The sequence below is a fragment of the Saccopteryx bilineata genome, chromosome 3, assembly GCF_036850765.1.
Source record: "Saccopteryx bilineata isolate mSacBil1 chromosome 3, mSacBil1_pri_phased_curated, whole genome shotgun sequence".
NCBI lineage: Eukaryota > Metazoa > Chordata > Mammalia > Chiroptera > Emballonuridae > Saccopteryx > Saccopteryx bilineata.
This window is the reverse complement of record NC_089492.1, coordinates 313,555,033-313,581,565: the sequence shown is the minus strand read 5'-3', so window position 1 is coordinate 313,581,565 and position 26,533 is coordinate 313,555,033. Positions and strand designations below refer to the sequence as shown.

At 49.2% G+C, this 26,533-nt stretch overlaps 1 protein-coding gene and 1 long non-coding RNA gene across 2 annotated transcripts in view; one reads left to right on the top strand and one right to left on the bottom strand.

Moving 5' to 3' along the window:
- The window catches only part of ERCC1 (ERCC excision repair 1, endonuclease non-catalytic subunit), a 68,709-nt gene extending 49,396 nt beyond the window's left edge, over positions 1–19,313 (bottom strand). The window contains exon 1 of the mRNA XM_066271820.1: positions 19,275–19,313. Within this exon, the coding sequence (XP_066127917.1) occupies positions 19,275–19,298 (24 nt within the window). The 5' untranslated portion in view covers positions 19,299–19,313. The remainder of the gene's footprint in view (positions 1–19,274) is intronic.
- Positions 11,745–18,859, top strand: LOC136329331 (uncharacterized). The gene is made up of 3 exons (XR_010730177.1): positions 11,745–11,931; positions 17,756–17,848; positions 18,509–18,859. It is a non-coding gene; the product is annotated as an uncharacterized lncRNA (long non-coding RNA).
- Positions 19,314–26,533: the final 7,220 nt, after the last annotated feature.

Below are 26,533 nucleotides of genomic sequence, written 5' to 3'. Positions count from 1 at the left end.
GCAATGGACAAAGCATTGTTCCTGAATGCGGAGGTTGTGGTTTTGATCCTGGGATCACCAGCTGGATCCTGAGGGTGCTGGCTCAGGCCTGTCCCTGATGTCGCTGGTCAGAGCACATATGAGAAGCAACCGATGGGTGCACAACTAAATGGAACAATGAGTTGATGCTTCTGTCTCTCCCTTTCTCTCTCTCTCATATCAATGGGAAAAATTTGAAATCTGAGAGTCACTAGTGTACATGAAGATGGTACTTTTCTAGTTTATTAACTCCTTATTTTATTTCTATTATAATTTCTACTTGATTAATGCTATTAAACATTGTTGGTTGGCCTTCTAACAGGCAATATGGTCAAATTTTCATGTTGAAATAGTTTGTTGATTCTCTTAGGTTTTCTTTGAAAATGCTCCAAATCTCTTGCCTTCTGATGTTTATACGCCATTTATTTTTCTTGTCTTGTAGCATTTGCAAAGACTTCCGAGACTATGTCAAATGATAAAGTTGATCACTTCTCATGTACTCCACACCACAACCTTCTAAGATAACATATCTCCTTATCCCCATTTTATAGAAGGAGAAACTGAGACACAGAGAGGTAAGTCTTTTGCCCAAGGTCACACATCAAATAAGCACCCAAAGTAGTACTCCAAACAAAGCTTGTGTTCTTAACCACTGCCTGAAAATAAAACTCAATAAGCATTTTATATTATTATTATTATTTTATTTATTTATTTTAGAGAGGAGAGAGAGAGACAGAGAGAGAGAGAGAGAGAGAGAGAGAGAGAGAGAAGGGGGGAGAAGCTGGAAGCATCAACTCCCATATGTGCCCTGACCAGGCCAGCCCAGGGTTTCGAACCGGCGACTTCAGCATTTTCAGGTCGACGCTTTATCCACTGCGCCACCACAGGTCAGGCATTTATATTATTTTAATGGGCAAAATAACCTGCAAGTTTCCACAGTGACCCCTGGGTCTCGGATGAGCTTCTGGGGGCCTGGAGTCTGGTTTGATGCCGCCCTCTTTCTAAGACTCAGTTTCATTCTGTGATATGGCATCTGAAACCCACAGAAACTCTGCTTTCAGGGTGGAAGAGACAGGCCCCCAAACATATCATATTCATTTCCTGTGGCTGCTGTAACAAATTAGCACAAAATTGGTGGCTTAAAACAACAGATTTATTCTTTCACAGTTCTGGAGGCTGAAAATCCAAAATCAAGGTGTCAGCAGGGCCACACTCCCTCCACAGGTTCTTGGGGAGGATCTTTACACATCTCTTCCAGCTTGTGGCAGCTCAGCCTTCCTGGGCCTGTAGCTGCATTGCTCTAGTCTCTGCCTCCCTCTTCACATGGCCTTCTCCTCTGCGTGTCTGTGTCCAATCACCCTCTACCTTTCTTTTGTAAGGGCATTTACCATTGTGTATAGCAGGGGTCCCCAAACTACGGCCCCCGGGCCGCATGCGGCCCGCGGAGGCCATTTATCCGGCCCCCGCCGCACTTCCGGAAGGGGCACCTCTTTCATTGGTGGTCAGTGAAAGGAGCATAGTTCTCATTGAAATATTGGTCAGTTTGTTGATTTAAATTTACTTGTTCTTTACTTTAAATATTGGATTTGTTCCTGTTTTGTTTTTTTACTTTAAAATAAGACGTGTGCAGTGTGCATAGAGATTTGTTCATAGTTTTTTTTATAGTCCAGCCCTCCAACGGTCTGAGGGACAGTGAACTGGCCCCCTGTGTAAAAAGTTTGGGGACCCCTGGTGTATAGGGTCCACTCGGATAATCAAGATCTCATCTCGGCCCTGGCCGGTTGGCTCAGTGGTAGAGCATCGGCCTGGCATACAGGAGTCCCGGGTTCGATTCCCGGCCAGGGCACACAGGAGAGGCGCCCATCTGCTTCTCCACCCCTCCCCCTCTCCTTCCTCTCTGTCTCTCTCTTCCCCTCCTGCAGCCAAGGCTCCACTGGAGCAAAGTTTGCCCTGGCGCTGTGGATGGCTCTGTGGCCTCTGCCTCAGACGCTAGAAGGGCTCTGATTGCGGCAGAGCGATGTCCCAATATGGGCCGAGCATCGCCCCCTGGTGGGCATGCCGGGTGGATCCCGGTCGGACGCATGTGGGAGTCTGTCTGACTGCCTCCCCGTTTCCAACTTCAGAAAAATAAATAAAATAAAAATAATAAAAATAAAAGATCTCATCTCAAGATCTTTACCTTATTACATCTGCAAAAACCCTTTTTCCAAATCAGCTCACTTTCACAGGTCTCACATGGCCATATCTTGGCAGGGGAGGGGCATGCCATTCAACCCACTACACAGATCAAAGTAGAAAAATGAGAATAGGAAAATATGTGGCCGAGTTTAGATTGGGAAGTGTCCAAAGCTTTGTGACTGACTGCACATGCCTGTTCCAGCAAAGAATGTTAGAGCACTTGCCGTTGAGAACGCAGAGTGGTCTGTATGTCCACATGTGGCTACCATGCTCCCACATTCTGCTGGACATCTCCAGGAAGGTGGGAAGTTTTGAAGGGAGTTTTTCATTCCTTAACTGTTAATGTGAAATTTATTATTTTTTTTCTGAAGTTGGAAACGGGAGACAGTCAGACAGACTCCCGCATGTGCCCGACTGAGATCCACTCGGCATGCCCAACAGGGGGCGATGCTCTGCCCATCCGGGGCATTGCTCTTTTGCAACCAGAGCCATTCTAGCACCTGAGGCAGAGGCCATAGAACCATCCCCAGCGCCCTGGCCATCTTTGCTCCAATGGAGGCTTGGCTGCAGGAGGGGAAGAGAGAGACAGAGAGGAAGGAGAGGGGGAGGGGTGGAGAAGCAGATGGGCACTTCTCTTGTGTGCCCTGCCCGGGAATCGAACCTGGGACTCCTGCACGCCAGGCCGACGCTCTACCACTGAGCCAACCGACCAGGAACCTAATGTGAATTTAAGAGATTTTTTCCTTCACAAAATTCCAAATAATGACAAAAGTCAACAACCATGCAGCAATTAATATGGGCTAGATCTTATTCTAAGTAATATCTATGACTTCATTTGCTCATCAAAAAATACCCTATGAGCCCTGGCTGGATGGCTCAGCGGTAGAGCGTCAGCCTGGCGTGCAGGGGACCCGGGTTCGATTCCCGGCCAGGGCACATAGGAGAAGCGCCCATTTGCTTCTCCACCCCCCCTTCCTCTCTCTTCCCCTCCCGCAGCCAAGGCTCCATTGGAGCAAAGATGGCCCGGGCGCTGGGGATGGCTCCTTGGCCTCTTCCCTAGGCGCTAGAGTGGCTCTGGTCGCGGCAGAGCGACTCCCTGGAGGGGCAGAGCATCGCCCCCTGGTGGGCAGAGCATCGCCCCTGGTGGGCGTGCCGGGTGGATCCCGGTCGGGCGCATGCGGGAGTCTGTCTGACTGTCTCTCCCGTTTCCAGCTTCAGAAAACAAAACAAAAAAAAAAAAACCCCTATGAAAGCCTCACTGGTGGAAGCTCAATGGTTAGAGCATCGACCTGGGACACCGAGGTCCCAGGTTTGAAACCCAAGGTCACCAGCTTGAACGCGGGTTCACCATTTTGAGTGCAGGGTCGCCAGCTTGAGTGTGGGATCATAGACACGACCCCATGGTTGCTGGCTTGAACCCAGTGGAACCTGACTAGAAGCCTAAAGTCGCTGGCTTGAGCCCAAGGTTGCTGGCTTGAGCAAGGGGTCACTGGCTCAGCTTAAGCCTCTTCAGTCAAGGCACATAGGAGAAGCAACCAATGAACAACTAAAGTGACACAACTATGAGTTGATGCTTCTCATCTCTCTCCCTTCTCAACTCTCACTCTGTCTCTCTCTTGCTATAAAAAAAAAATACACTATGAGGAAAAAAGACACCCTATGAGGTTTTATTGGTGTCTCTCTCTTTTATAGAGGAATAAACTAAGGTGCAGAGGAAGTTCCAGAGTTATATTTGAAGCCTGCAGTCTGGACTCCAGGATTTGGGTTGTGAGCCATGCTATCTCCTGGAAGCACACTGTCAGTTGTTAAATCTAGAATTAAGAGCCTCTGTATCGCAGGCTCTTAAGCATTTAAAACATAGCTGGTCTGCCTGACCAGGCAGTGGCGCAGTGGATACAGTGTTGGCCTGGGATGCAGAGGACCCAGGCTTGAGCACAGGCTCACCAGCTTGAGCTGGGGGGGGGGGGAGGGGGTTACTGGCTTGAGCATGTGATCATAAACATGAGTGAACCCACAGTCACTGGCTTGATCCCAAAGGTCATTGGTTTGAAGCCCAAGGTTTTTAGCTTGAGCAAGGGGTCACTGGCTCAGCTGGAGCCCCCCAGTCAAGGCACCTATGAGAAAGCAATCAATGAACAATTAAGGTGCTGCAAAGAAGAATTGATGCTTCTCATCTCTCTCTTCATGTCTGTCCCTGTCTATCTTTCTCTCTCTAAAAACAAACAAAACACTTGCCTGGTCCAAAGTGAGATGTGCTGTCAGTGTAAAATCCACACAGGATTTCAAAGAGTTGGTTTGATAAAAAGAATGTAAAGTATCTCATAATTGCTCATGCTGAGGACATGCAGAAATAATATTTTAGCCCTAGCCAAGCAGCTCAGTTAGTTAGAGTATCAATATTGCTAATGTTCCGGGTTCGATCTCCGGTTAAGGCACCTATCAACCAATGAATGCATAAATAAGTGGTACGACAAATTGATGTTTCTTTCTCTCTCCTAAAATCAGTCAATAAAAATTTCCAACTTTAGCCTGACCAGGCAGTGGCGCAGTAGATAGAGTGTCGGACTGGGATGCGGAAGACACAGGTTCGAGACCCCGAGGTCGCCAGCTTGATCGCGGGCTCATCTGGTTTGAACAAGTCTCACCAGCTTGGACCCAAGGTCGCTGGCTTGAGCAAGGGGTTACTCCGTCTGTTGAAGGCCCGCGGCCAAGGCACATATGAGAAAGCAATCAATGAACAACTAAGGTGTCGCAATGCGAAACAAAAAACTAATGATTGATGCTTCTCATCTCTCCATTCCTGTCTGTCTGTCCCTGTCTATCTCTCTCTCTGACTCTCTCTCTGTTTCTGAAAAAAAAAAAAGATATGAAGTCACTGTTCAGTCTCCAGGTACCATATTTCCCTGACTTTTTCCTCAGGAAGACTTTCCTTGAGATAGGAAAGAACGCCAGCTGCTCTGCACTCACATTCTCTTAGTGACTCCAGAGGAAACAAAGGTCCTGCCCAATGGTTCCATCACTCACAGGCCCAAATGGGTCACATGCCCACCATTGAACCAACTGGTTATCAAAGGGAGGGTCATGTTCCCTTCCCTTCCATACGGCTGAGAGGGAAGTGGGGTCCTCCAAACAGGTTTCCTCATCTATTAGTCCAGCATGGGAACAGTACCCCATTTTCTAGCTTTAGGGTGAGGATTCAGTAAAACAACGCAGGTGGGGCATTTAGCAGATGTTCTGCACAGAGTAGGTGCTAGATAAATAGTAGCTATTATGTATTTTAAAATAGTCATCAATGTTACCACTCCTTGCTGATGAACGGTGGGAGGGAACTAGACCTCAGGAACAAGATGAAATCAGCCTGAAGCTGAACAATCACAAAGTGGATACTGGTGAAATCTACATTCTTCAAGCTCAGTGCCCAACTGGGTCCTCTCCAAGCTTCTGCCTCCAAATCCATGAAATGGGGTGAAGGGATTGAATTAAACCAGAAAGGCTTTTTAGATGCCTGATTTCATCATTCAGGTTACAATTAAGTATCACCTCCTCAATGAAAGACCTTCCTGGACTACTCTTACCAAAATATCCCCTTTATCACTCAATTCCACTTTCCCCTCAGTGCTTAACCCATCCTAAAATCATCTAATGCATTTAGGCTCTGTCTTCCCCATTAGAACGTCAGCTCCACCAAGGCAGGCATAGGCACCTCTGTCTAGTTCACTGCTCTGTCCCCATCACCTAGCACAGTGCCTGGCACACAACTGACCCTAGACATTTATTGAATGAGAAGTGCATAGAGCATCAACCTGGGAGGTCCTGGGCTTGGGCACAGGCTTGCCAGCTTGACTGTGCCAGCTTGACCATGGGATCATCAATAAGATCCCAAGGTCACTGCCTTGGGCTTGAGCCTCCCCTACAAACCCTTCGACCCCACTCCCTCAAGGCATGTATGAGAAGCAGTCAGTGAACAAACTGAAGTGGCCAACTATGAGCTGATGATTCTCATCTTTCTCCATTCCTGTCTCTCTCAATAAAAAGGGAAGAAAGGAAGGGAGGGAGGGAGGAAGGGAGAAAGGAAGGAAGGAAGGAAGGAAGGAAGGAAGGAAGGAAGAAAAAGAAAAGAAAAGAAGGAAGGAAAGAAAGAAGAAAAGGAAGGAAGAAAGGAAGGAAGGAAGGGAGGAAGGGAGAAAGGAGGGAAAGAAGAAAAGGAAGGAAGAAAGGAAGGAAGGAAAGGAAGGAAGGAAGGAAGGAAGGAAGGAAGGAAGGAAGGAAGGAAGGAAGGAAAGAAGGAAGGAAGGAAGGAAGGAAGAAAGGAAGGAAGAAAAGGAAAGAAGGAAGGAAGGAATGAAGGGAAGGAAGGAAGGAATAAAGCAGGGGTCCCCAAACTACAGCCCGCGGGCCACATGCGGCCCCCTGAGGCCATTTATCTGCCCCCCGCTGCACTTCTGGAAGGGGCACCTCTTTCATTGGTGGTCAGTGAGAGGAGCATAGTTCCCATTGAAATATTGGTCAGTTTGTTGATTTAAATGTACTTGTTCTTTACTTTAAATATTGTATTTGTTCCTGTTTTGTTTTTTTACTTTAAAATAAGATATATGTAGTGTGCATAGGAATTTGTCCATAGTTTTTTTTATAGTCCAGCCCTCCAATGGTCTGAGGGACAGTGAACTGGCCCCCTGTGTAAAAAGTTTGGGGACCCCTGGAATAAAGGAAAGAAGAAAAGGAAGGAAGGAAGGAAGGAAAGAAGGAAGGAAGGAAGGAAGGAAGGAAGGAAGGAAGGAAGGAAGGAAGGAAGGAAGGACGAGCGAGCCTAGTTTTCTGATAAGTCGGGAGTTCTACATTAAGTGGGATTATCTAAGCTGAACGATCGCACCTTGCAATTCAGGTTGCAAGGCCATAACCAGTTTTTCTCCCGGCCTCAGTTTCCCCGTTTGGAAAATAGGTGCGTGGGGAGGGGTTGTGGGGCGCAGGACCGGACTGGTGGCCCAGCGCTTGCCTGCGATCCCAACGGGGACCACCAGGGGACGCATCTGCCCAAAAGTCCGCCATCAGCCTCTAGAGCCTCAGCGGAAGCGTCCCGAAGTTCCTGGAATATTCTGAGCGCCGCGGACTTCCAGGCGCCCAGGAACCCAGGAACCCAGGAACCCAGGAGGCTGCAGCAGATGCGGGGAGTCGGGAGCTAGCGATCCGTGCTTCTCGCCGGAGGGAGGGGGGAGGCTGTGACTCAGGCGCGCGCCTCGGCCCCCAGTTCTCGCGAGGGGGCGCGCACCGCTTCGGGTACCCGCGCGGTGCCGGCTCCATTTTTACCAGAGCGCTGCTAAAAATAGTGGCCTCACTCGGAGCCAACCCCGAAATAGCGGCCCCCAGATAAGGCAGGACAGCTCAGCGCTTCCGGGGAGCGGAAGGGGAGGCAGCGTGGGGCAGTAGGGAGTGGGGCTAGACTCTGCTGGGCCCCGCTGTCCCCACCCCGTCCCGGCTTTCGCACTGCCCCCAACTGCGACCCCAACCTGCATCCCACAACCTGTCACCAGCCTTGCTTCATCCCTCCCTTCTCTCCCCTAACCCCGTATGCCCTGTCGCCTGGCCCTCACCCTCTGTCTCTCATCCCCCGACCATTATCCTCTTACCTCTCTTAATCTTCATTTCCAGCCCTGCCCACTCTCCATGTCCCCAGCCTACCTAACCCGAAGCCCTGTCGCTAATTGCCCCTCCCCACCCACAGCACCTGTCTCTTGCCTTTTGGAATCTGATCCAGCCGCATCCCGGTCTTAAACCCACTCTCTAGGAGTAGAAATGGGGAGGTCACAGGAAGAGGTCACAAGATCAGTACATAGACGGCTAGAAGTGAGGCTCTGACTTCTTGGTTGTTTTCTATAGTGGACAGGAGAGATTAGGTCTGGATCTGGCCCAGTTTCCTCATCCTGTGACCGTCCGTCCTTAGGATTCAGCTTGGAATCAGGTTGGAACTCAAGCTAAGGACATGTACTGGTCTGCTGTCACCAAGGTTGGGATCTCTGGGTCACCAGAGCCAGGGCCCAGCCTGGCACCCAATGTTTGGTTCACCAATTCCAATGCCATTGAGATTCTTTCCTGCCTTGCAAGTCAGTGATTGGACACAGCAGCTCCAGGCAGTGCAAAGGGCCAGAACCCTGCTCTCTCTGGGTCTAGGTCTACCTTTGTACTTGGATCCTCTAAGGCACCTTCCCCTTCTGATATCCTGAGAGTCTTTCAGTGTCTACTCCAAGAATCAGCCTCAAGGATCTTATACTGCATTTTCCTGAGATCAAAGGGAATACTGTCAACATCTTCTATCTCTGATACATCAGAGGACAGAGGAACTGCCCTGTCCTGTATGGCCCCTGGGAGCAGGGTATAGTAGACAGATGTTGGTTCAGGCAAAAGTGCTTGGCTGTGGGTGGAAGGCAGCCTTAAGGTGGTAAGATCCCTGTCTATAGAGGACATTTAGTTTCGGCCAAGAGCATAATTGTTATGTTGTTCTGTATGGCTAAGGGACTCAACCACTAGGCAAAGAGATTGAACTGGAGGATCCTTTAGGGCAAGAAGAATCATGTATTTGGGATCAAGGAATTAGGAGGCTGGAAAAGTCAGGAAGGACCAGACCAAACTGGGCTCCATGGGCTGTGTTGAAAAGCCTGGACTATTCCCCTAAGGGCACTGACTATTCCCCATGACATTCTAAGCAGGGGAGGGACAGGGTTTATGCTTTAGTAAGACCTTTCTGGCTGCCTCCTGGAGGTAGACTGAGAAGGAGAGCAGGAGAGGAGGGGCCTGGACCTAGGGAGGATGGTAAGGAGGAGAGGGAAGATTTGAGAGACAGTCAGGAGGCAGGAAAGACCAGACTTGGCAGACTTGGTAGCTGAGAAGCTGTAGAGATAGGAGGTACCTAGGATGAGGTGCAGGCCTCTGCCCAGGTGGCAGGGTAGATGGCGGGGTCATTCCTGAGACGAGACCCAGGAAGAAGGAGGTGTGGGTGGAAGATGCCCAGATAAATTTCAAAGTCAGTCCAGAGATGGTAATTTTTTAATAATAAATTTTTGGAAAATATTGGCAAATACTTTTTCAAGGTACTGTATATACCCTTTTGTAAATTTCCCTCCTCCCACTGATCCCTACTTCTCACTATTAACTAGTTCTTATATACCTTGGCTAATAGAATTCACTGAGCTTTCACAGTGTCCCCAGCCTGTGCTAATCTGTCACAGAAGAAACCTGGCTCAAATTACCACACCCAGTGCGTGAGCCAAGCACTACTACTATGCCCATTTTAGAGGTGAAAACAGTATTGGGAGGCACAGGGATGTATTCTTTTTTTTTTTTTTTTTTTTTTTTTTTTTCTAGTTAGGGAGACATTGCCCCTTCCAGGTCTAATCAGCTTTTAGAGATTGCAAAGGCTCAGACAAGAGCATGTCTTTGCTATGCAAACTCAGTTATTGAAAGTCATTTCTTTTTTTTTATTTATTTTTTATTTTTATTCTTTTTTCTTTTTTTTAAATTTTTATTTTATTTATTCATTTTAGAGAGGGAGAGAGAAAGACAGAGAGAGAGAGAGAGAGAGAGAGAGAGAGAGAGAAAGAGGAGAGAGAGACAGGGGGGAGGAGCTGGAAGCATCAACTCCCATATGTGCCTTGACCAGGCAAGCCCAGGTTTCGAACCGGCGACCTCAGCATTTCCAGGTCGACGCTTTATCCACTGCGCCACCACAGGTCAGGCCTAGGGATGTATTCTTTCAAGGGCCTGGCTTTGAAGGCTTTTCAAATTTTAAGCCATAGGAGAGGATAAGATCAGAGAGGGAAGATCCAAAACACAAGAGCCCAGGGTTCTGGAAATGGATATTAGGGAATTGAAGGAAGGCTGCCTGGAGGAGGAGTGAGTGTAGTCAGGAAGTTGCCTTCCAAAGCTTCTGATGAAGGTTTAAAATCAGTCCCTTCAGGGAGCTGAGGTACAGTTGACAGCAGGGCAATGTCACCCCATCAGGCCTGCAGGACCCCAGAGGTGTTTATTGGAGGACACTGAGGCTGCCTGACATCTCAGGGACACGATGATACCACAGCCAGTTCTTACAACGTCTTAGCGATTTGACAACTGCCTGTTACAACCAGCATCTCTAGTCATGCCCTGGGGGGGGGGGGCGGGATGAGGATAGGAGGAAGTGACAGGCCATGGGGTGGGGGTGGGGGCACAGGGTTATGTGAGACCAGGGGCTCACTGCACTAGGAAAGAGTCTTCCAAGGTTGAGTATGAGGATCCACATTTTGGGACTGTGTCTAGTGAAAGAGGTCTGGCTTCAAGGAGGTGTGACTGGGATGCAGTCTGTCTGGGCTCAGAATCGGGGTCAGTTCAGGGACTGCTGGGCTCAGGGACTTCTGTTTGCTGCTCTGTACCCACTACCTAGGATGGTAACTGTCACATATTAGAGGCTCAATACATCTTAATTGAATGAATGAAGCAAATGAAAGGGACCAGCCCTTTTTGGGACTCAGTTTACCCTTTTGCCTAACAGCCTGGACCATCTGGCCGTCCCAGCAAACCCCTCCCTACCCAGAGTTGCATTCCAGTCCCCCTAGAAAACCAGTTCGTGTCTCTGGTGAACTCCACCCACTTGTGACCTCACAAGCCGCTTGGGGATCCCGACTTCTGTCCTTCCCTCGGGACGGGGCGTGGAGAGGAACCCGGGAGTCCTGATCTGGCCCCTCCCCCGAGCCTAGTGGTGTTACATAACCCGACTTCGCGTCCCCAGAGATGTCACCGGACGTCCTGGTGGGGCCGGGGACAATGGGAAGGGAGCGCCGATCCGCTAGAAGCTGGAAATGGCAAGGGCGCCCCCTCCTCTGATTCACCCTTGTTTCCGGCCCGTTTCAGCCTCCTCCTCCTCCTCAGAGATCCTTATCTCCCCCAAACCCTCACTTCTTGTACCCCCTACAATTCAGCTCTTTACCGGACACTGGACATATCTGTTCTCTGTCCCTCGCCTGCCCCACAGTCTATGTTTTCTCACACCGTCACTTGTGATTCCTGAATGCCCTAAGTTTCCAGTCTCCCTTGCCTTCGTTCACTCACCCCGGGACCCCTCTCCCGGCTCCCCTAACTCACTCTTCCTATCCCATCCTTCCAGTCTCCTCCCGTGGCTCCCCCAAGCTTACCCTACAGTCTCTGTTTTCACTAAAACCTTCTCCATCTTCCTTTAAAACAGACCCCTAAAACTCTTTCTCGTCCCTAATCCCAGCCCGCCAGCCCCTCCTGTGTCCCTGAAACGCGATCTCGATCGCATCCCCAACTCACCCCGGCGCCCCAGACAGCCGCGGGTCCAGTCCCCTCCCCGCCCCAGGCCCGGGCCAGCCGGAGCCCCGCCCCGGCCCGCTCCCACGCCGGGCGCGAGTTCCCAGGCTGCCCCCCCTCCCGCGGTGGCCCAGAGACCCAGTTTGCAGTGGCAAAACATTGGTTTCCGGGCAACAGGCCCCGCCCACCCCGACAGCGGGGTGCGAATACCGCCGAGACTGTGCGCGAAGGCGGGGCGGCGCCTGGAGCCCTGGGACCTGGCACCGCAGAGACACCGAGGCCCAGAGACAACAAGGAAGTAGAGAATCAGGGACCCTCCCGGAGCAAGAAACTCGGAGATACAGTACTCATGGAGGCTGAAGCCACGTGGGAGCTGTCTGGGACGCAGAGTTTAAGAGAGAACACGGGACCTAGCGTTCAAGGACCGCTCCGAAATAAAAAGTGAGATGAGACACAGACAACTTCAGGCCCGCAGGGACGCTCCTAAAGGCAGGATAATCTACCTGTAGTCGTCAGGGCCTTTTCATTTCTGTCACAGGGAGTTCCCCTGACAGTCTCCATATCTGAAAAATCGGTAACGCTTAGCAAATAGGGCTGTTGTGACAATAGAGCTGCTAGAATGATTTAGTGAATTCAATCCTTGACCTTTTAGCTCAGTTCCTGGCATATAACCGTTCGTCATTCATTCTTTCAATGGATAATTTATTGAGCACCTACTATGTGCCAGGCACTGTGGTAAGTGCTGGATATACAAGAGTAAACATGACAGAAGTCTGTGTCTCCTGTGAGCTTACATTTTAGAAGTGGGGGGGGGGGGGTGCTGAGCAATACATCAACATGAATAAGCAAATTATATAACACTTTGGAAAATAGTAAGTGCTGGGGATACAGAGAGGGAGGGTTGGGATTTTATGTATATTTTATATATGTATATTTGATGTTACATACCTTTACTTTAAGATACTATTGTACAGCCCATGTTCATTAGATGTGGCATAAAAGAAAAATCTGGACTTTCAAGTTGGAAAAATATATAGATGTTAAGTAATCTTCAAATAGCTCATTTTTAAAATCTTTTTAATCTAATGGGGAAAAGTTCTGGCAGCATGGGTAGTCCCTGAGAAAATAAATGCAAAATTGAATGACATAAGCTGACATGCTGGGTGTAAAAATGATTGCTATATGAAAATAACAGAGATAGTAGTACTTAAAAGGTAATTTAGCCATTTGGAATATAACTTGAAAAGAAGCCCATTCAGTTCAGGGGTTGCCATTTTAAAAAGGGTGGTCAGGGCCCTGGCCGGTTGGCTCAGCGGTAGAGCGTCAGCCTAGCGTGTGGAGGACCTGGGTTCGATTCCGGCCAGGGCACACAGGAGAGGCGCCCATTTGCTTCTCCACCCCTCCGCCGTGCTTTCCTCTCTGCCTCTCTCTTCCCCTCCCGCAGCTGAGGCTCCGTTGGAGCAAAGATGGCCCGGGCGCTGGGGATGGCTCTGTGGCCTCTGCCTCAGGCGCTAGAGTGGCTCTGGTCGCAACATGGCAACGCCCCGGAGGGGCAGAGCATCGCCCCCTGGTGGGCAGAGCGTCGCCCCCTGGTGGGCATGCTGGGTGGATCCCGGTCGGGCGCATGCGGGAGTCTGTCTGACTGTCTCTCCCGGTTTCCAGCTTCAGAAAAATGAAAAAAAATAAAAAAATAAAAAGGGTGGTCAGGGCAGGCCTACATGGGAAGGTGATGTTGTAGCACAGACCGGAAGTCGGTGAGAGAGAAGCCATACAGGTACATGAACCAAGAGTGTTCCAGCCAGAGGGAGCAGCAGCAAGTACAAAGGCCTTAAGGTGGGAACATGTCTGGCATGTTGGAATGACAGGGAAGAGGCTGATGTGGCTGAGGCGGAGAGATCAAGAGGAGAGGAATGGCAGAGATGAGGCAGAGAGTAAGGGTAGAGTGGACAGGACCTTAGGGGTCACAGGGAAGCCTTTGACTTTTACTCTCAGTGAGCCAGAAGCCATAGGAGTGTTTTGAGCAAAAGAGAGGTATGAACTGACTGATTTTAAAAAAAATTTTTTAATTCATTGATTTTAGTGAAAGAGGGAGAGAGAGAGAAAGACAAGAACGTAGATGTGTTCCCGTATGTGCCCTGACCAGGGATCAAACCAGCAACCTCGGTGCTTCAGGATGGTGCTCTAACCAACCCAGGCATCCAGCCAGGGCCTGACTTTGATTTTAACAGCATCTCTCTGGCGGTATGTGAGAGTCAAGGGTAGAGGATTGGAGACCAGCCAGGAGCCCCAGGCAAGAGGGGATGGTGACTTGGACTAGGGGTAGCAAGGATCTGATTCTGGAGGTGTTTGGACTGAGAGTTGCAGAATTTGCTGACAAGCACATTCATGGCAAGTCCTCAGTAGATGGCAACAGTTACCACTATGTTAGGTGATGCTCACAAACTTCCTGTAGAAATTGATAGCAGGCCCTGGCCGGTTGGCTCAGTGGTAGAGCGTCGGCCTGGCGTGCAGAAGTCCCGGGTTCGATTCCCGGCCAGGGCACACAGGAGAAGCGCCCATCTGCTTCTCCACCCCTCCCCCTCTCCTTCCTCTCTGTCTCTCCCTTCCCCTCCTGCAGCCGAGGCTCTACTGGAGCAAAGATGGCCCGGGCGCTGGGGATGGCTCCTTGGCCTCTGCCCCAGGCGCTAGAGTGGCTCTGGTCGCAACAGAGCGACCCCCCCCCCGAGGGGCAGAGCATCGCCCCCTGGTGGGCACAGCGTCGCCCCCCTGGTGGGTGTGCCGGGTGGATCCCGGTCGAGTGCATGCGGGAGTCTGTCTGGCTGTCTCTCCCCATTTCCGGCTTCAGAAAAATACAGGAAAAAAAAAAAGAAATTGATATCATCCCCATTTGACAAATGTAGAAACTGAGGCCCAAAGAGGTCACTCAACTCGCCCAAGGACTCACAGCTCAGTCTGGTTCAGAGATAGTACCTCTATTAGTATTCTTGTGGCTATTCCCAAGTCAACACACCCAGACACAACACCCTCAGTGCCGTGAGCTATACCAAATTCATTCATGTAGGCTCTAGGACCCTTGGATCAATTTCCTCATCAGCCACACCCAGTGGGTGTAGAAGTGGTGGCTCACAGGAGAATGTTGCCTGACTGGTGTTCTGGCTGTTGGGCAGTCACCCATGCTGGCCCGGGGCACTTGCTTAGAGGCAGGCAGGTACACGTAGAGAGGGTCCACCCAGAACCTCCCAGTTCAGCATCTGCCTCCCACACTTAATCCCTGCACTGGACCAGGCACACCCCAGTGCTACTTGCAGTGACCTGTTAAACACAGTCACATATTCGCATGCAGACAGGTAGTTGGCCCTCCATTGTGAAGGTTTATTTCAAGAGGTGTGCAGAAAACACACAGCTTTTTCTATCTCTTTAGGTCTCTGTATCTCTCTGTCTCTGTATCTTTTTGTCTCTATCCTCTATCTCTCCCTATCTCTGTCTTGCTATCTTTGTCTCTCTCTAACTCCATTCCCACCCAAAGCTCTGTCGCTCTCACTCTCCACACAGCATCCTCTAGCTGCAGAAGAAATCACTCTTATCCCTGGCTGTATGTCTCCATGGAACCTCACCTATTATGTGGTATTAGAACCTGGCACCTGAACAAGTGTGTAGAGGACCCAGACAAGCAGTTCTGGCTCGCTGTTCAGAATCACACAGGGAGGCACTGGTCAGGTAGCCCAACTGGTTAGAGCAGGGGTCCCCAAACTTTTTACACAGGGGGCCAGTTCACTGTCCCTCAGACCGTTGGAGGGCCGGACTATAAAAAAAAACTGTGAACAAATTCCTATGCAAAGTAAAAAAACAAAACGGGAACAAATACAATATTTAAAATAAAGAACAAGTAAATTTAAATCAACAAACTGACCAATATTTCAATGGGAACTATGCTCCTCTCACTGACCACCAATGAAAGAGGTTCCCTTCCAGAAGTGCGGTGGGGGCTGGATAAATGGCCTCAGGGGGCCGCATGTGGCCCGCAGGCCGTAGTTCAGGGACCCCTGGGTTAGAGCATCATCCCGATATGCCAAGGTTGCAGGTTTCATCCCCACTCAGGGCACATACAAGAATCAACCAGTGAATATGTAAATAAGTAGAACAACTAATTGACGTTTCTCTCCCTAAAAATTAAAATTATTTTTAATACTTTATTCATTTTAGAGAGGAGAGGAAGAGAGAGAGAGAAGGGGAGAAGAGCAGAAATCAACTCTCATGTGTCTTTTTTTTTTTTTTTTTTTTGGACAGAGAAAGAGAGAGGGACAACTAGGGACAGACAGACAGGAAGGGAAAGAGATGAGAAGCATCATTTCTTCATTGCGGAACCTAAGTCGTTCCGCAATGATTGCTTTCTCATATGTGCCTTGACCAGGGGGTTGCAGCAGAGCGAGTGACCCCTTGCTCAAGCCAGCGACCTTGGGCTTCAAGCCAGTGACCTTTGGGCTCAAACCAGCGACCATGGGTCATGTCTATGATCCCATACTCAAGTCAGTAACCTTGTGCTCAAGCTGGTGATCCTGCGCTCAAGCTGGCAACCTTGGGGTTTCGAAACTGGGTTTTCTGCATCTCAGTTCAATGTTCTATCCACTGCGCCACCGCCTGGTCAGGAAACTCCCATGTGTCTTGGCTGGGCAAGCCCAGGGTTTTGAACCAGCAACCTCAGTGTTCCAGGTCAATGCTTTATCCACTGAGCGACCACAGGTCAATCTCTTTTCTAAAAATTAAAAAAAGAGGGAGAGAGCTCTCCAGTGATTGAGACTCCTGTGTATCTCCATTAATTACTCTACCTAATTTTGCACAGGGAAGAGCAGAGGCACAAAGAACAGAGAATACACCCTAATATCACAATAGCAGTCAGTTGCAAGGGGCTCCATGCTTCCAGATGCTCTTTGGACTCCCCTCAGAAACAAGTTTTGAAATTGATAGATATGTGTATTCCAGACTGCCCTCTTGATGTTCCACTTATCTGTCAGACCTCACCCTTACTGGACTATTGCCCCTGAGACAGAGGAATTCCAAAAAGCTGACAAGCCACCCCAAGGAGGGGCTCCAGACATACCAGGATTTTTGATTCAACACCCACATGCTTGAAGCCCCCTAAGGAGGAGCATTCTGGACATACCAGGACTTTTGCCTCAGTATCCCCTCAGGCTCTATATAACTCGCCCCTAGTCTGTAACCTGGTGCACTTCTCCTGGAGGAGTGCCCCGGCAGGTCTTCCTCCTCTAATAAAGCCTGCACATCTGGTGATGGAGTGCCATCTCATTCTTACAGAAATTAAATAATAAAAAAGAATCACAGAGACACCCAGAGAAACCCAAATATGGATAGAAACTTGGGAGCTAAGAGACTCAGAGAAATAAAGGGGTTTGGGGAAGAAGAGACCCAGAAAGGGATTCAGGGAAACAGAGACAGAAAGAGACAGGGATGCACAGAGATGATGAGACAGAGACAGAGAAACAGAAAAATGCAGAGAGAAATGAAGACTTCTTAAGAGACAGAGACTGACAGAGACAGCCATTTAGAAGGATAGACCTCAAGGCGGGCACATTTTCTTTTCAATGAGAGTATATACATGGCCCATGCTTTATAGGCCCAGCTGGTGCCACTGTTTGGCGGTTGCAGGCTTACTGAGCCAGGTCCGTGTCTCCCCCCACCCCGCAGGCCTGTTATGTAGGATGCACATTAAACATGTTTATATAACCTGCCCTCTGTACAGAACTTAGGAGCTTTACATAACATAGCCCCATTAGTCATGCTGCAGACATGGGACCCTGACTGGACATGCCCAAGAAGAGGGAACCCCTGGCCCAGGACTGTTATTCATTTGGAAGTGACTGCTAGATATGAGGGATCACTGGTTTCACTGAGGAGGAAGCAAAAGGTCAGAAAGGGGAAGGTCATTGCTTTAGGTCACATAGCCAGGATCCAGCAGGATATTCTGCCTGATTCCATAGCCATAGCCTTTCCACCCCAAGAAACCAAGACAGCATGACTGCTAATGCCCTATCATGTGCTTACAGAGTAGAGGTAATAATAAAAACACCAGTAATAATACAACAGCCCCTGTGTATTGAGTACACTGTGTAAGTACTTTACAAGCATCATCTCATTCATTCCAAAATCCAGTGAGGTAAAGACAGACAGAACTCAGTTATTAAATAAAATTATACTAGTCATGTACAAAGCACTTACTATGTACTAAGTGCTTTTTTTTTTTTTAAAGAGAGAAAGGGGAGAAGAGCAGGAAGCATCAACTACCATATGTGCCCTGACCAGGCAAGCCCAGGGTTTTGAACCAGCGACCTCAGCATTCCAGGTCAGTGCTTTATCCACTGTGCCACCATAGGTCAGGATAGGTCAGGATAGGTCAGGACCTTGATGATTTTTTTTTTGGGGGGTGACAGAGAGAGTCAGAGAGAGGGACAGAGAGACAGAAAGGGAGAGAGATAAGAAGCATCAATTCTTTGTGGTGGCACCCTAGTTGTTCATTGATTGCTTTCTCATATGTGCCTTGACCAGGGGGCTACAGTAGAGTGACCTCTTGCTCAAGCCAGTGACCTTGGGCTCAAGCTGGAGCCTTGCTCAAACTAGAGGAGCCCACACTCAAGCTGGCAAGCTCGGGGTCTCGAACCTAGGTCTTCCAGATCCCAGTCTGATGCTCTAACCACTGTGCCACCATCTGGTCAATCTGTACTAAGTGCTTAACAGGATTTCATACAGTCACAATTCTGGATATAGGTGATGTTATCACCTCCACTTCAGGATGGAAAGAGGCTCAGAGAAAGGAAGTCACAGGTCAAGGTCACAGTGAGTATTTGAACAGAGGTCTCTTTAGCCATTAATCTGTTGCCACTCCTTGTCCTGCGGACGTGCCCCTAGGCACACATACAATCTAATACTGTATCTAACACCAGCATCTCAAATATTTTAGTTTAAATACCAACAGATCCCGTCGTATATTCTTTCTCTGCTCCAGGGGAGCTAATTTAGCCTCCAATCCGCTACACTTCCCTGATGCCTACGGAGCGACCTTCTACTCTCCCCGAAGCGCCTCAGTCTCGCCTCCTGACCTGTGAAATGTTCCTACCCCTTTAAGAGAGAGAACAGTCGGTCGGCGTTGCCCAGCAGCGCCACGTCGGTTGCCAGGCAACGTCAACAAACGACACGGCCGCCGTCTCCGTGCGCCAACCCCCCCCCACACCCGCGCAGACGCGGTGACGCGACGGGCTGTGGAACGCCGTCGCCTAGCAACAAGAAGGCTGTTTGTCCCAGGCCGGGCCACACGGCCGCAGAGGGAGCAACTAGAACCGGACCGGCTGACAGAAGCGCCGACCAGGAGCCCGGGGTGGGGGAGCTGCGGTGATGGTAGCGGGGGTGGGGGGGGGACCGGGTCCCCAAATTGCCGGTTTCCCTTTCGACAGCCGCCTTCTGTTTGTCGCCCGCCCCTTCTGTCTGATCCGGACCTCCTCCGCTTGGGTATCCGTCTGCGCCCCTTTCTCCCTGGCATGTCTGTCCTGCGTCTCCCAAGCCGTGGCTGTCTCATATTACCCCAAAGAATAACTGAAACTGATATAAACACACTTCTCTGGCCTGCCGCTTTTGCCTCAGTCTCCGGATGCGACTGGGGTCCCAACCAGTGGAGACAGACACACGGTGAACAACCTGTACCCACACAACACAGTAGGAGCCACAGCCTGAGAGCTCCCTCCCGATCCTTTCCCCGCTGCCCCCGGTTCTCTTGCCTGTCTTTCTGGAGCTTCTTTCATCAGACAAGGCAGCCCGCGGTCCTTCCATCCTGTGTCCGGCAAGCTGTTCACAGCTGGGAGGTTCTAATAACTCATCCTCAATACACACCCCCACCACCCCCATCCAGTAGCTTCATGTGATCAGGGCTGGGGCGAATCTCCAAGTAGAGAGAAGAAATTGGGTGTGTGACAGTGTGAATGGATGTGACTAGAGGTGAGTGACTCGGCCAGTGACAGTGTGTACATCTGGTATTTCCTGTGTGAGAGCATGATCGTGAGGGCTTCCTTGTGTGTGAGAACAATTACTGGACTGAGCAAGTGGTTTCCCCAGTTTGCATTTGTGTATCTGGATGTATAGGTATTTGGAGCCCTGCTGACTGTGTGTATAGCCAGGAGTCTCTGTGTGGTCATATGTGAAACAATGAGTGTATAAGTACCTATGGATGTCCATGGTTTTGCCTCTAGGTTGCATTTTTGGATATCTGTGTATATCACCTGTGTATAACTTTTCAGGTACCTGTGTTTGTGAGTACATTATCTCTGACTTATTTTTATCACAATTTCTAATTCTATATCAGTTTACTTACTCTCTGTCTACCCCACTGGACTCTGTGCCCCTTGTAGACAGGTCCCAGGGTTGTTGTGGTCTGCAAAACTACCCTGCACACAGTAGGTACTCAGTAATAATTCATTGATTAAATAAACCAATGACTCGTGTGTCCAGGTCAAGTGCACACATCTGTGCAACTGTATGAATGGTTCTGTGTTTCTAGATAGTGCATGCCTTTGTGGGTCTGAACACAGGAGGGTTACAATATCTTCGTCCATCTGTGTAGCTCTCATTTTAGCACCCACCTTGCTGTGACACATGGCAGGGATTCAGCCAATATTTGTGGACTTGAACTCTATGGTGCTCTCTGCATTAGCACTGAGACCTCTCTGTACCTCAGTTTTCTCACCTGTCAAATGGGGATAATAATTGTATCCACTCATGGGACTGTTATGGAGACTAAATTAGTTTATATAGAGAGCATTGAGAAGTGCCTGGCACAAAATAAACAATACAAAATCCCACTTTTTTTTTTTTACAGGGACGGAGAGAGTCAGAGACAGACAGGAACGGAGAGAGATGAGAAGCATCAGTCATCAGTTTTTCGTTGGGACACCTTAGTTGCTCATTGATTGTTTTCTGTATGTGCCTTGACTGTGGGGCTATAGCAGACCAAGTAACCCCTTGCTGGAGCCAGCGACCCTGGGTCTAAGCTGGTGAGCTTTATGCTCAAGCCAGATGAGCCCACGCTCAAGCTAGCAACCTCGGGGTCTCGAACTTGGGTCCTCTATATCCCAGTCCGACGCTCTATCCATTGCGCCACCGCCTGGTCAGGCCAAAATCCCACTTTTGATTGTCAGAAGTACTCTTATTTCCTCTACATATGCCCCTATATGCATGTGTTCAGAATTCAAGTTCCAGATTCAGGTGTTAGTTGTGTGGTCCTGAGCTAGTATGTAGTTGTCAAAATACTTCTGGGTCTCAGTTTCCTTTCTATAACATGGCATTATAACAGACCTCCTCCAGGAGTGACTGTGACCAAATGAAGCCGTCTGGAAGTCTTGACCCTGGTGTAAGTACGCAGTGACTCAATGTCTACAAGGCCCAGTCATGGTCATCACTGTGCTGCCCAGGTTCTGGGTTAGACAGATGTTGGATAGAGTTTGCCGTGGAGAGAGGTTCAAGTCATTCAATGGGACTGGAGATGCAGAAGGTTAAAGAGGGAAGAAAGAGTGAGTACTTGCTGAAGTTGACTGATTGAAGGTCAAATTCCAGGAAGAACTACCTCCAAGGGCTGTCTGGGGGCTAAGGATGAAAAGATGGTGGAACTGTTTGGAGAGCTGTCTAGAGGAACAGAAAATAGTCTGAGTCTGGCAGGCTGGTGGAATTTGAGATGCAGGTAACAATAGCAGTAATAATAACGCACAGACTCTGTATACAGTGTATAGACTCTCATAGGTCTTTTTGAGAAATGTCTGCCTTGTTCCCAGCTCTGTTCCCAGGGCCTGTTCCTGACATAGGGGAGGTGCTGAGCAAATGTGCGTGAACAGCTGATTGAATAAATAAGTGAAGGAGTGAATTTCTTTCTTTTTTTTTCTCTTCTCTGTATTGTTCCAATTTTAGTATATGTGCTGCCGAAGCGAGCACTGAATGAGTGAATTTCATCAACAACCTGTGAGTCCTGATCTTGGGGGAAAGGGGGGAGGGCCATTTAGGCTGCTGGGGCTGGCATGGGGCCTTAGCCTCTGGGACCCGCCTCCTGCCTGTCCCTCTAGCCTTCTGTTCCCACACAGTTCAGGGCTGCAGAGCACGTGAAGGGGGCCAGGAAGGTAGCAAAGGAGAGTCAGGTGGCCAGTCCCCCGCCTGCCCTGGATATATGCCCAGAGTGTCTGCAGGATATACTGTAGAGAGTAGCTCAGGCGCCTGAGTCACCTCAGAGAAACCCCGGCCGCATACCTGGCCGCTGACATCACCCGGTCAGGGCATCCCCGGCGGCCCAGACAAGCTGACTGAATCACAGGCAGAATTCAGCCACAGCGGGTGCTGGCACATGGTCTGTGACCCCCCACAACACCCCCGCGTGGCCGTCTGGTTGTGGGGACCTGGCAGGCCATGTTGGGGTCAGTGAGGGGGCAAGGGGCCTGAGTCAGGAACTGGGTGGCTACAACTGAGACCACCCAGTCCCCAGCCTCAGGCGCCTTTAAGGTGCTAGAAGGAGAGTGTGGGTAGGAAAGCAGATGGGGAGGCCCCTGGCAGAGAGGAGGAAGCCCTTGTGGGTGTGACCGGGAGGCTGCGGTTTGTGGGCTACAGCTGGATGACCTGCTGCCGGTGGGATGGGGTCTGGGTGATTGCGCAGAGAACCACGCAGTGGGGGAACAATGGAATCACCATACAGTGTGTGCTTGCACGCGCGCACACACACACACTCAGAACCCCAGAACAGGGAGGCTCTGCTCCCATTCACCTCAGGACTCTGTTGCCTCACTGCCTGGGTTGGCATGTGGGCTTCATTTCTTACAGCCCTGCAGGTTGAGCAAATTCCCCAAGGGGTCAGGCCTCAGTTTACTTATCTGTTGAGTGGGGACAATAAAAATCACTGCTACTGTAACAGCTTATATTTACAGGGAACATACTTTCTGCCAAGCACTGTTCCAGGCATTTTATACATAAATTCATTTATTCCTCAGAACAATGCTAGGAAGGAGATGCTGTTATTATTCCCCTGTCCAAATGAGGAAATAGCAGCTCAGAGAAGTTAAGTTATTTGCCCAAGGCCAAACAGCTAGTGCCCTTCTTTTATTTTATTTTATTTTTTTTAGAGAGGAGAGAGAAAGGGAGAGAGAGAGACAGAGAGAGAAGGTGGGGAGGAGCTGGAAGCATCAACTCCCATATGTGCCTTGACCAGGTAAGCCCAGGGTTTCGAACCGGCAACCTCACCATTTCCAGGTAGATGCTTTATCCACTGCGCCACCACAGGTCAGGCTAGCTAGTGCCCTTCTTATAGGTAGTGTTACTGAAAAGGTTAAACAAGCCTGACCTGTGGTGGTGCAGTGGATAAAGCATTGACCTGGAGTGCTGATGTTGCTGGTTCGAAACCCTGGGCTTACCTGGTCAAGGCACATATGGGAGTGATGCTTCCTGCTCCTCACCACTTCTCTCTCTTTCTCTCTCCCTCTCTCCTCTCTAAAATAAATAAATAAAATCTAAAAAAAAAAGGGGTTAAACAAGAAATAAAGATCTGTATAATGTAGCACCTGGTACATGGTTAGTTTTCTCATATGACTGTCAGCTATATTGCAAATAAAACACATATTCTTTTTATCCTGAGTCCAGCCTGAAAGGTCTCTAAAACATTTACCCTCATCACCTTGGTCTGGTCCTTCCTCTTAGCTTCCCACAGTTTCTCCTGCTTCCATTTCTTTGATCTTGCATGCCCGCATTAGAGAAACAGTATGCTCAGGGATTCCCTCCTTACCTAAATTTTTTCAGGACTTGACAATGGTTGGCCACACTCACCTTCATCAGGAAGCCCTCCAGGGCTTGGGTTTGCTTCAGCCTCACTGTGGCAGCAGGGGGTAACTGGCTCTGCCAGTTGTGTGTATTGAGTTGTGTGTTTGTGCAAAGAGGTGTGTCTGTCAATATATGTGTGGTTTGGTGTGCATACACCTCAGTGATATACACTGCTCACAGAAATTAGGGGATCAGAGAACGTGCAGATAGATACTGCAATATTTTTAGCCTTTTGTATGGTACATTTTCACCAGTGAAATAAAAGTTGGTTTTGCATCTAATTTGCATTATCAAACAACTTTCTTTGACTTGTTTGCTTTTCTGATGTTCTTGTTTAATAAAAAAAAAATCAAATGCTTTTTTTATTGCTTCATATTCATTTTGAAATATCCTCTAATTTTTTTTTTTTTACAGAGTTAGAGAGAGGGATAGATGGGGATGGAGAGAGATGAGAAGCATCAATCATCAACCCCCGTTGCGACATCCCAGCTGTCCATCGACTGCCCCCCAATACGTGCCCGACCGTGGGGCTACAGCAGACTGAGTAACCCCTTGCTCAAGCCAGCGACCCTGGGTCCAAGCTGGTGAGCTCTGCTCAAACCAGATGAGCCCCGTGCTCAAGCTGGCGACCTTGGGGTCTCAAACCTGGGTCCTCTGCATCCCAGTCTGACACTCTATCCACTGCACCACCGCCCGGTCAGGCTTATCCTCTACCTTTTATGAGCAGTATATATGCACAACAGTGTGTTCAGCTCTGTGTGTGCAATTGAGTGTTCACTTGGTTATCTGTGATGGTGCAGACAAAGGTGAAAGGTGTGTGGGTATACATCTGTGTTTGCATCTGACTTTCTACCCCCCTGGTTTGGATTCTATAAACCAAGCCTCCTTCCTCTCACCCCTGACAAACATGTCCATCCCACCCCACTCCACCCCTGAAAAGACCCTGGTTCACCAGCTCAGCTATTTCCTCCTTAGCAACAGGCAGGAAGAACAGGTAGGCTGACTGTTCATCAACACCTGGAGCCAGGCCCCAACACCCACATATATAGCCTTCTTGCTTGTCAACTGGTCTACAGTATCTTCCTTTTCTTTTCGTTTTGTGACAGAGAGAGGGACAGTCAGGGACAGACAGACAGGAAGGGAGAGAGAGATGAGAAGCATCAATTCTTCATTGTGGCACCTTAGTGTTCATTGATTGCTTTCTCATACGTGCCTTGACCAGGGGGCTACAGCAGAGCAAGTGACCTCTTGCTCAAGCCAGCAACCTTGGGCTCAAGCTGGTGAGCCTTGCTCAAACCAGATTAGCCCGCACTCAAGCTGGCAACCTTGGGGTTTCAAACCTGGGACCTCCACGTCCCAGTCCGATGCTCTATCTCCACTGTGCCACCTCCAGGTTGCGCTATATTATCTTTCTCCTGTTAATATGATGGCAAAGGAATAGAGAGGACCAGATATGTTTCTGTCTGACAGTTTATTAGAGTTTGTAAAAGAGTAAATGAGTGAATGAAGATTCATTTAACTATCAAATATTTATTGAGTACCTACCTACTAGGTATCCAGCACTGTGTTAGGGACATGGCAGTGACCAAGTTAGCCTTAGCCCAGTGGGGGAGACTGACCTGTCCCCAGACAGTGATGAACCCAGATAGGCAGAGCTGGGAGAGGGATCCTGGGAGGTGGGACTAACTTGGCTTTTGGAGGAGGGGATATAGGAGCTGGGACCTACAGGAAGAGAGTGTGAGCCAAAAGAAGCACAGGGAAGAGTTTCCAGGCAGAGGGAAAAGTATATACAAAGACTGAAGACAAAGGAGAAATACCACAGCATCTGGAACACTGAAGAGGTGTGGGGAGAGGTGAAACGGGTGAACAGCACTGGCAAGGACATGCCAGGCCTCAGGGGCCCTAATAAGTGAAGTTTCAATGCAGAATGCTGGGGAATTGGGAGGGTTGAGCTAAGAGTTCCCAATCTGGATCATTCTGCTTTCCTGACACTAACAGATACCCCCTTCAGGAGGCCTCCACGATTGCTCACTGGGAGCTGGCCCAGCCAGCCAGTAACACTCACTATTCAATGCTGGTTAGCGAGGAGCCATTAGTTACCACTAACCATCCTGGTTCTACCCTTATGGAGGTCACAATCATAACAGCAGGACAGAAACTCACAGCCACCCACTCTCATGCCTTAGAGATGCTCATAGACCTTTCTCTTGGAGTTGAAGCCTTGGCATCACCCAGGGGCTTGCTGGAAACACAACAGAGACTACACCAGATATACAGTGTATCCAGATCCCCCTGTGAGCCATGATCATATTTATAGCTGAGAAGCACTGCTTTTGGGCTTAACCTTCTGTGCGTCAGTTTCCTTCCCTGAACAATGGGGATAATAACAGCTTACATACAGGGCTGGTGTGCTGGGAGGATTAACGGCAATAGTCCACATGAAAGTACTGAGCATAGCTTACTGTTAGCTTTCAGAGGTTCCCCAAACTCCTCATTTTTATTATTTTTATTTTTACTTTGGAGGATTTTAATTTTTTCATGTTTTTTATTTTTATTATTAAATCTCAGAACCCACCGTCAACCACCCTTTTTGCTCTGTGGGTGGGGAAACTGAGAGAAACAGGGTAGCAGGGATTTTGCCAAAGGAAGGGTGGAAGGACAGGCTGAGGCCTGCCTTCGGCAGGGTTGGCCCAAAGCTATTTACACTATGTGCTGTGCAAGCAGAGCTGCCAATGCCACCCTGCCTCTCCCCTGTGGGGACAGAAGGCTCAGGGTTCCCTGCCTGCTTCCCACACAGAGCCAGACCCTTGGGAGCCAGAGCAGGAATCTTGCCCTCTCTCCTATACTCAAGTCCTCTTCTTCCTAGAAGCCCCCCAAATTGAGCCCCATGGACAAAGATTTGCCTTGTCCACGCCACGCGCTGTGGGAGGATGCGCATGTCTGTGTATGTGTTAAGTGAGAGTGTATGTGTGTCTGCAGGGCCAACTTTTCCTTTAGACACAGTGGGCAAAATGCTAGGGCTCATCATAACGTCAGGGGTGCATTAAAATGTTCAATTTCTTTTAAAATCTGAAGAAAAATAAATAAATAAATGAAACCTGAAGGAAAAAACTGAACTACATTAAATTTTTGCAATATATAATGTTATTTGTCTCCATATCAATGCAGTCATGAAATACAATTAAAAAATTTGGGG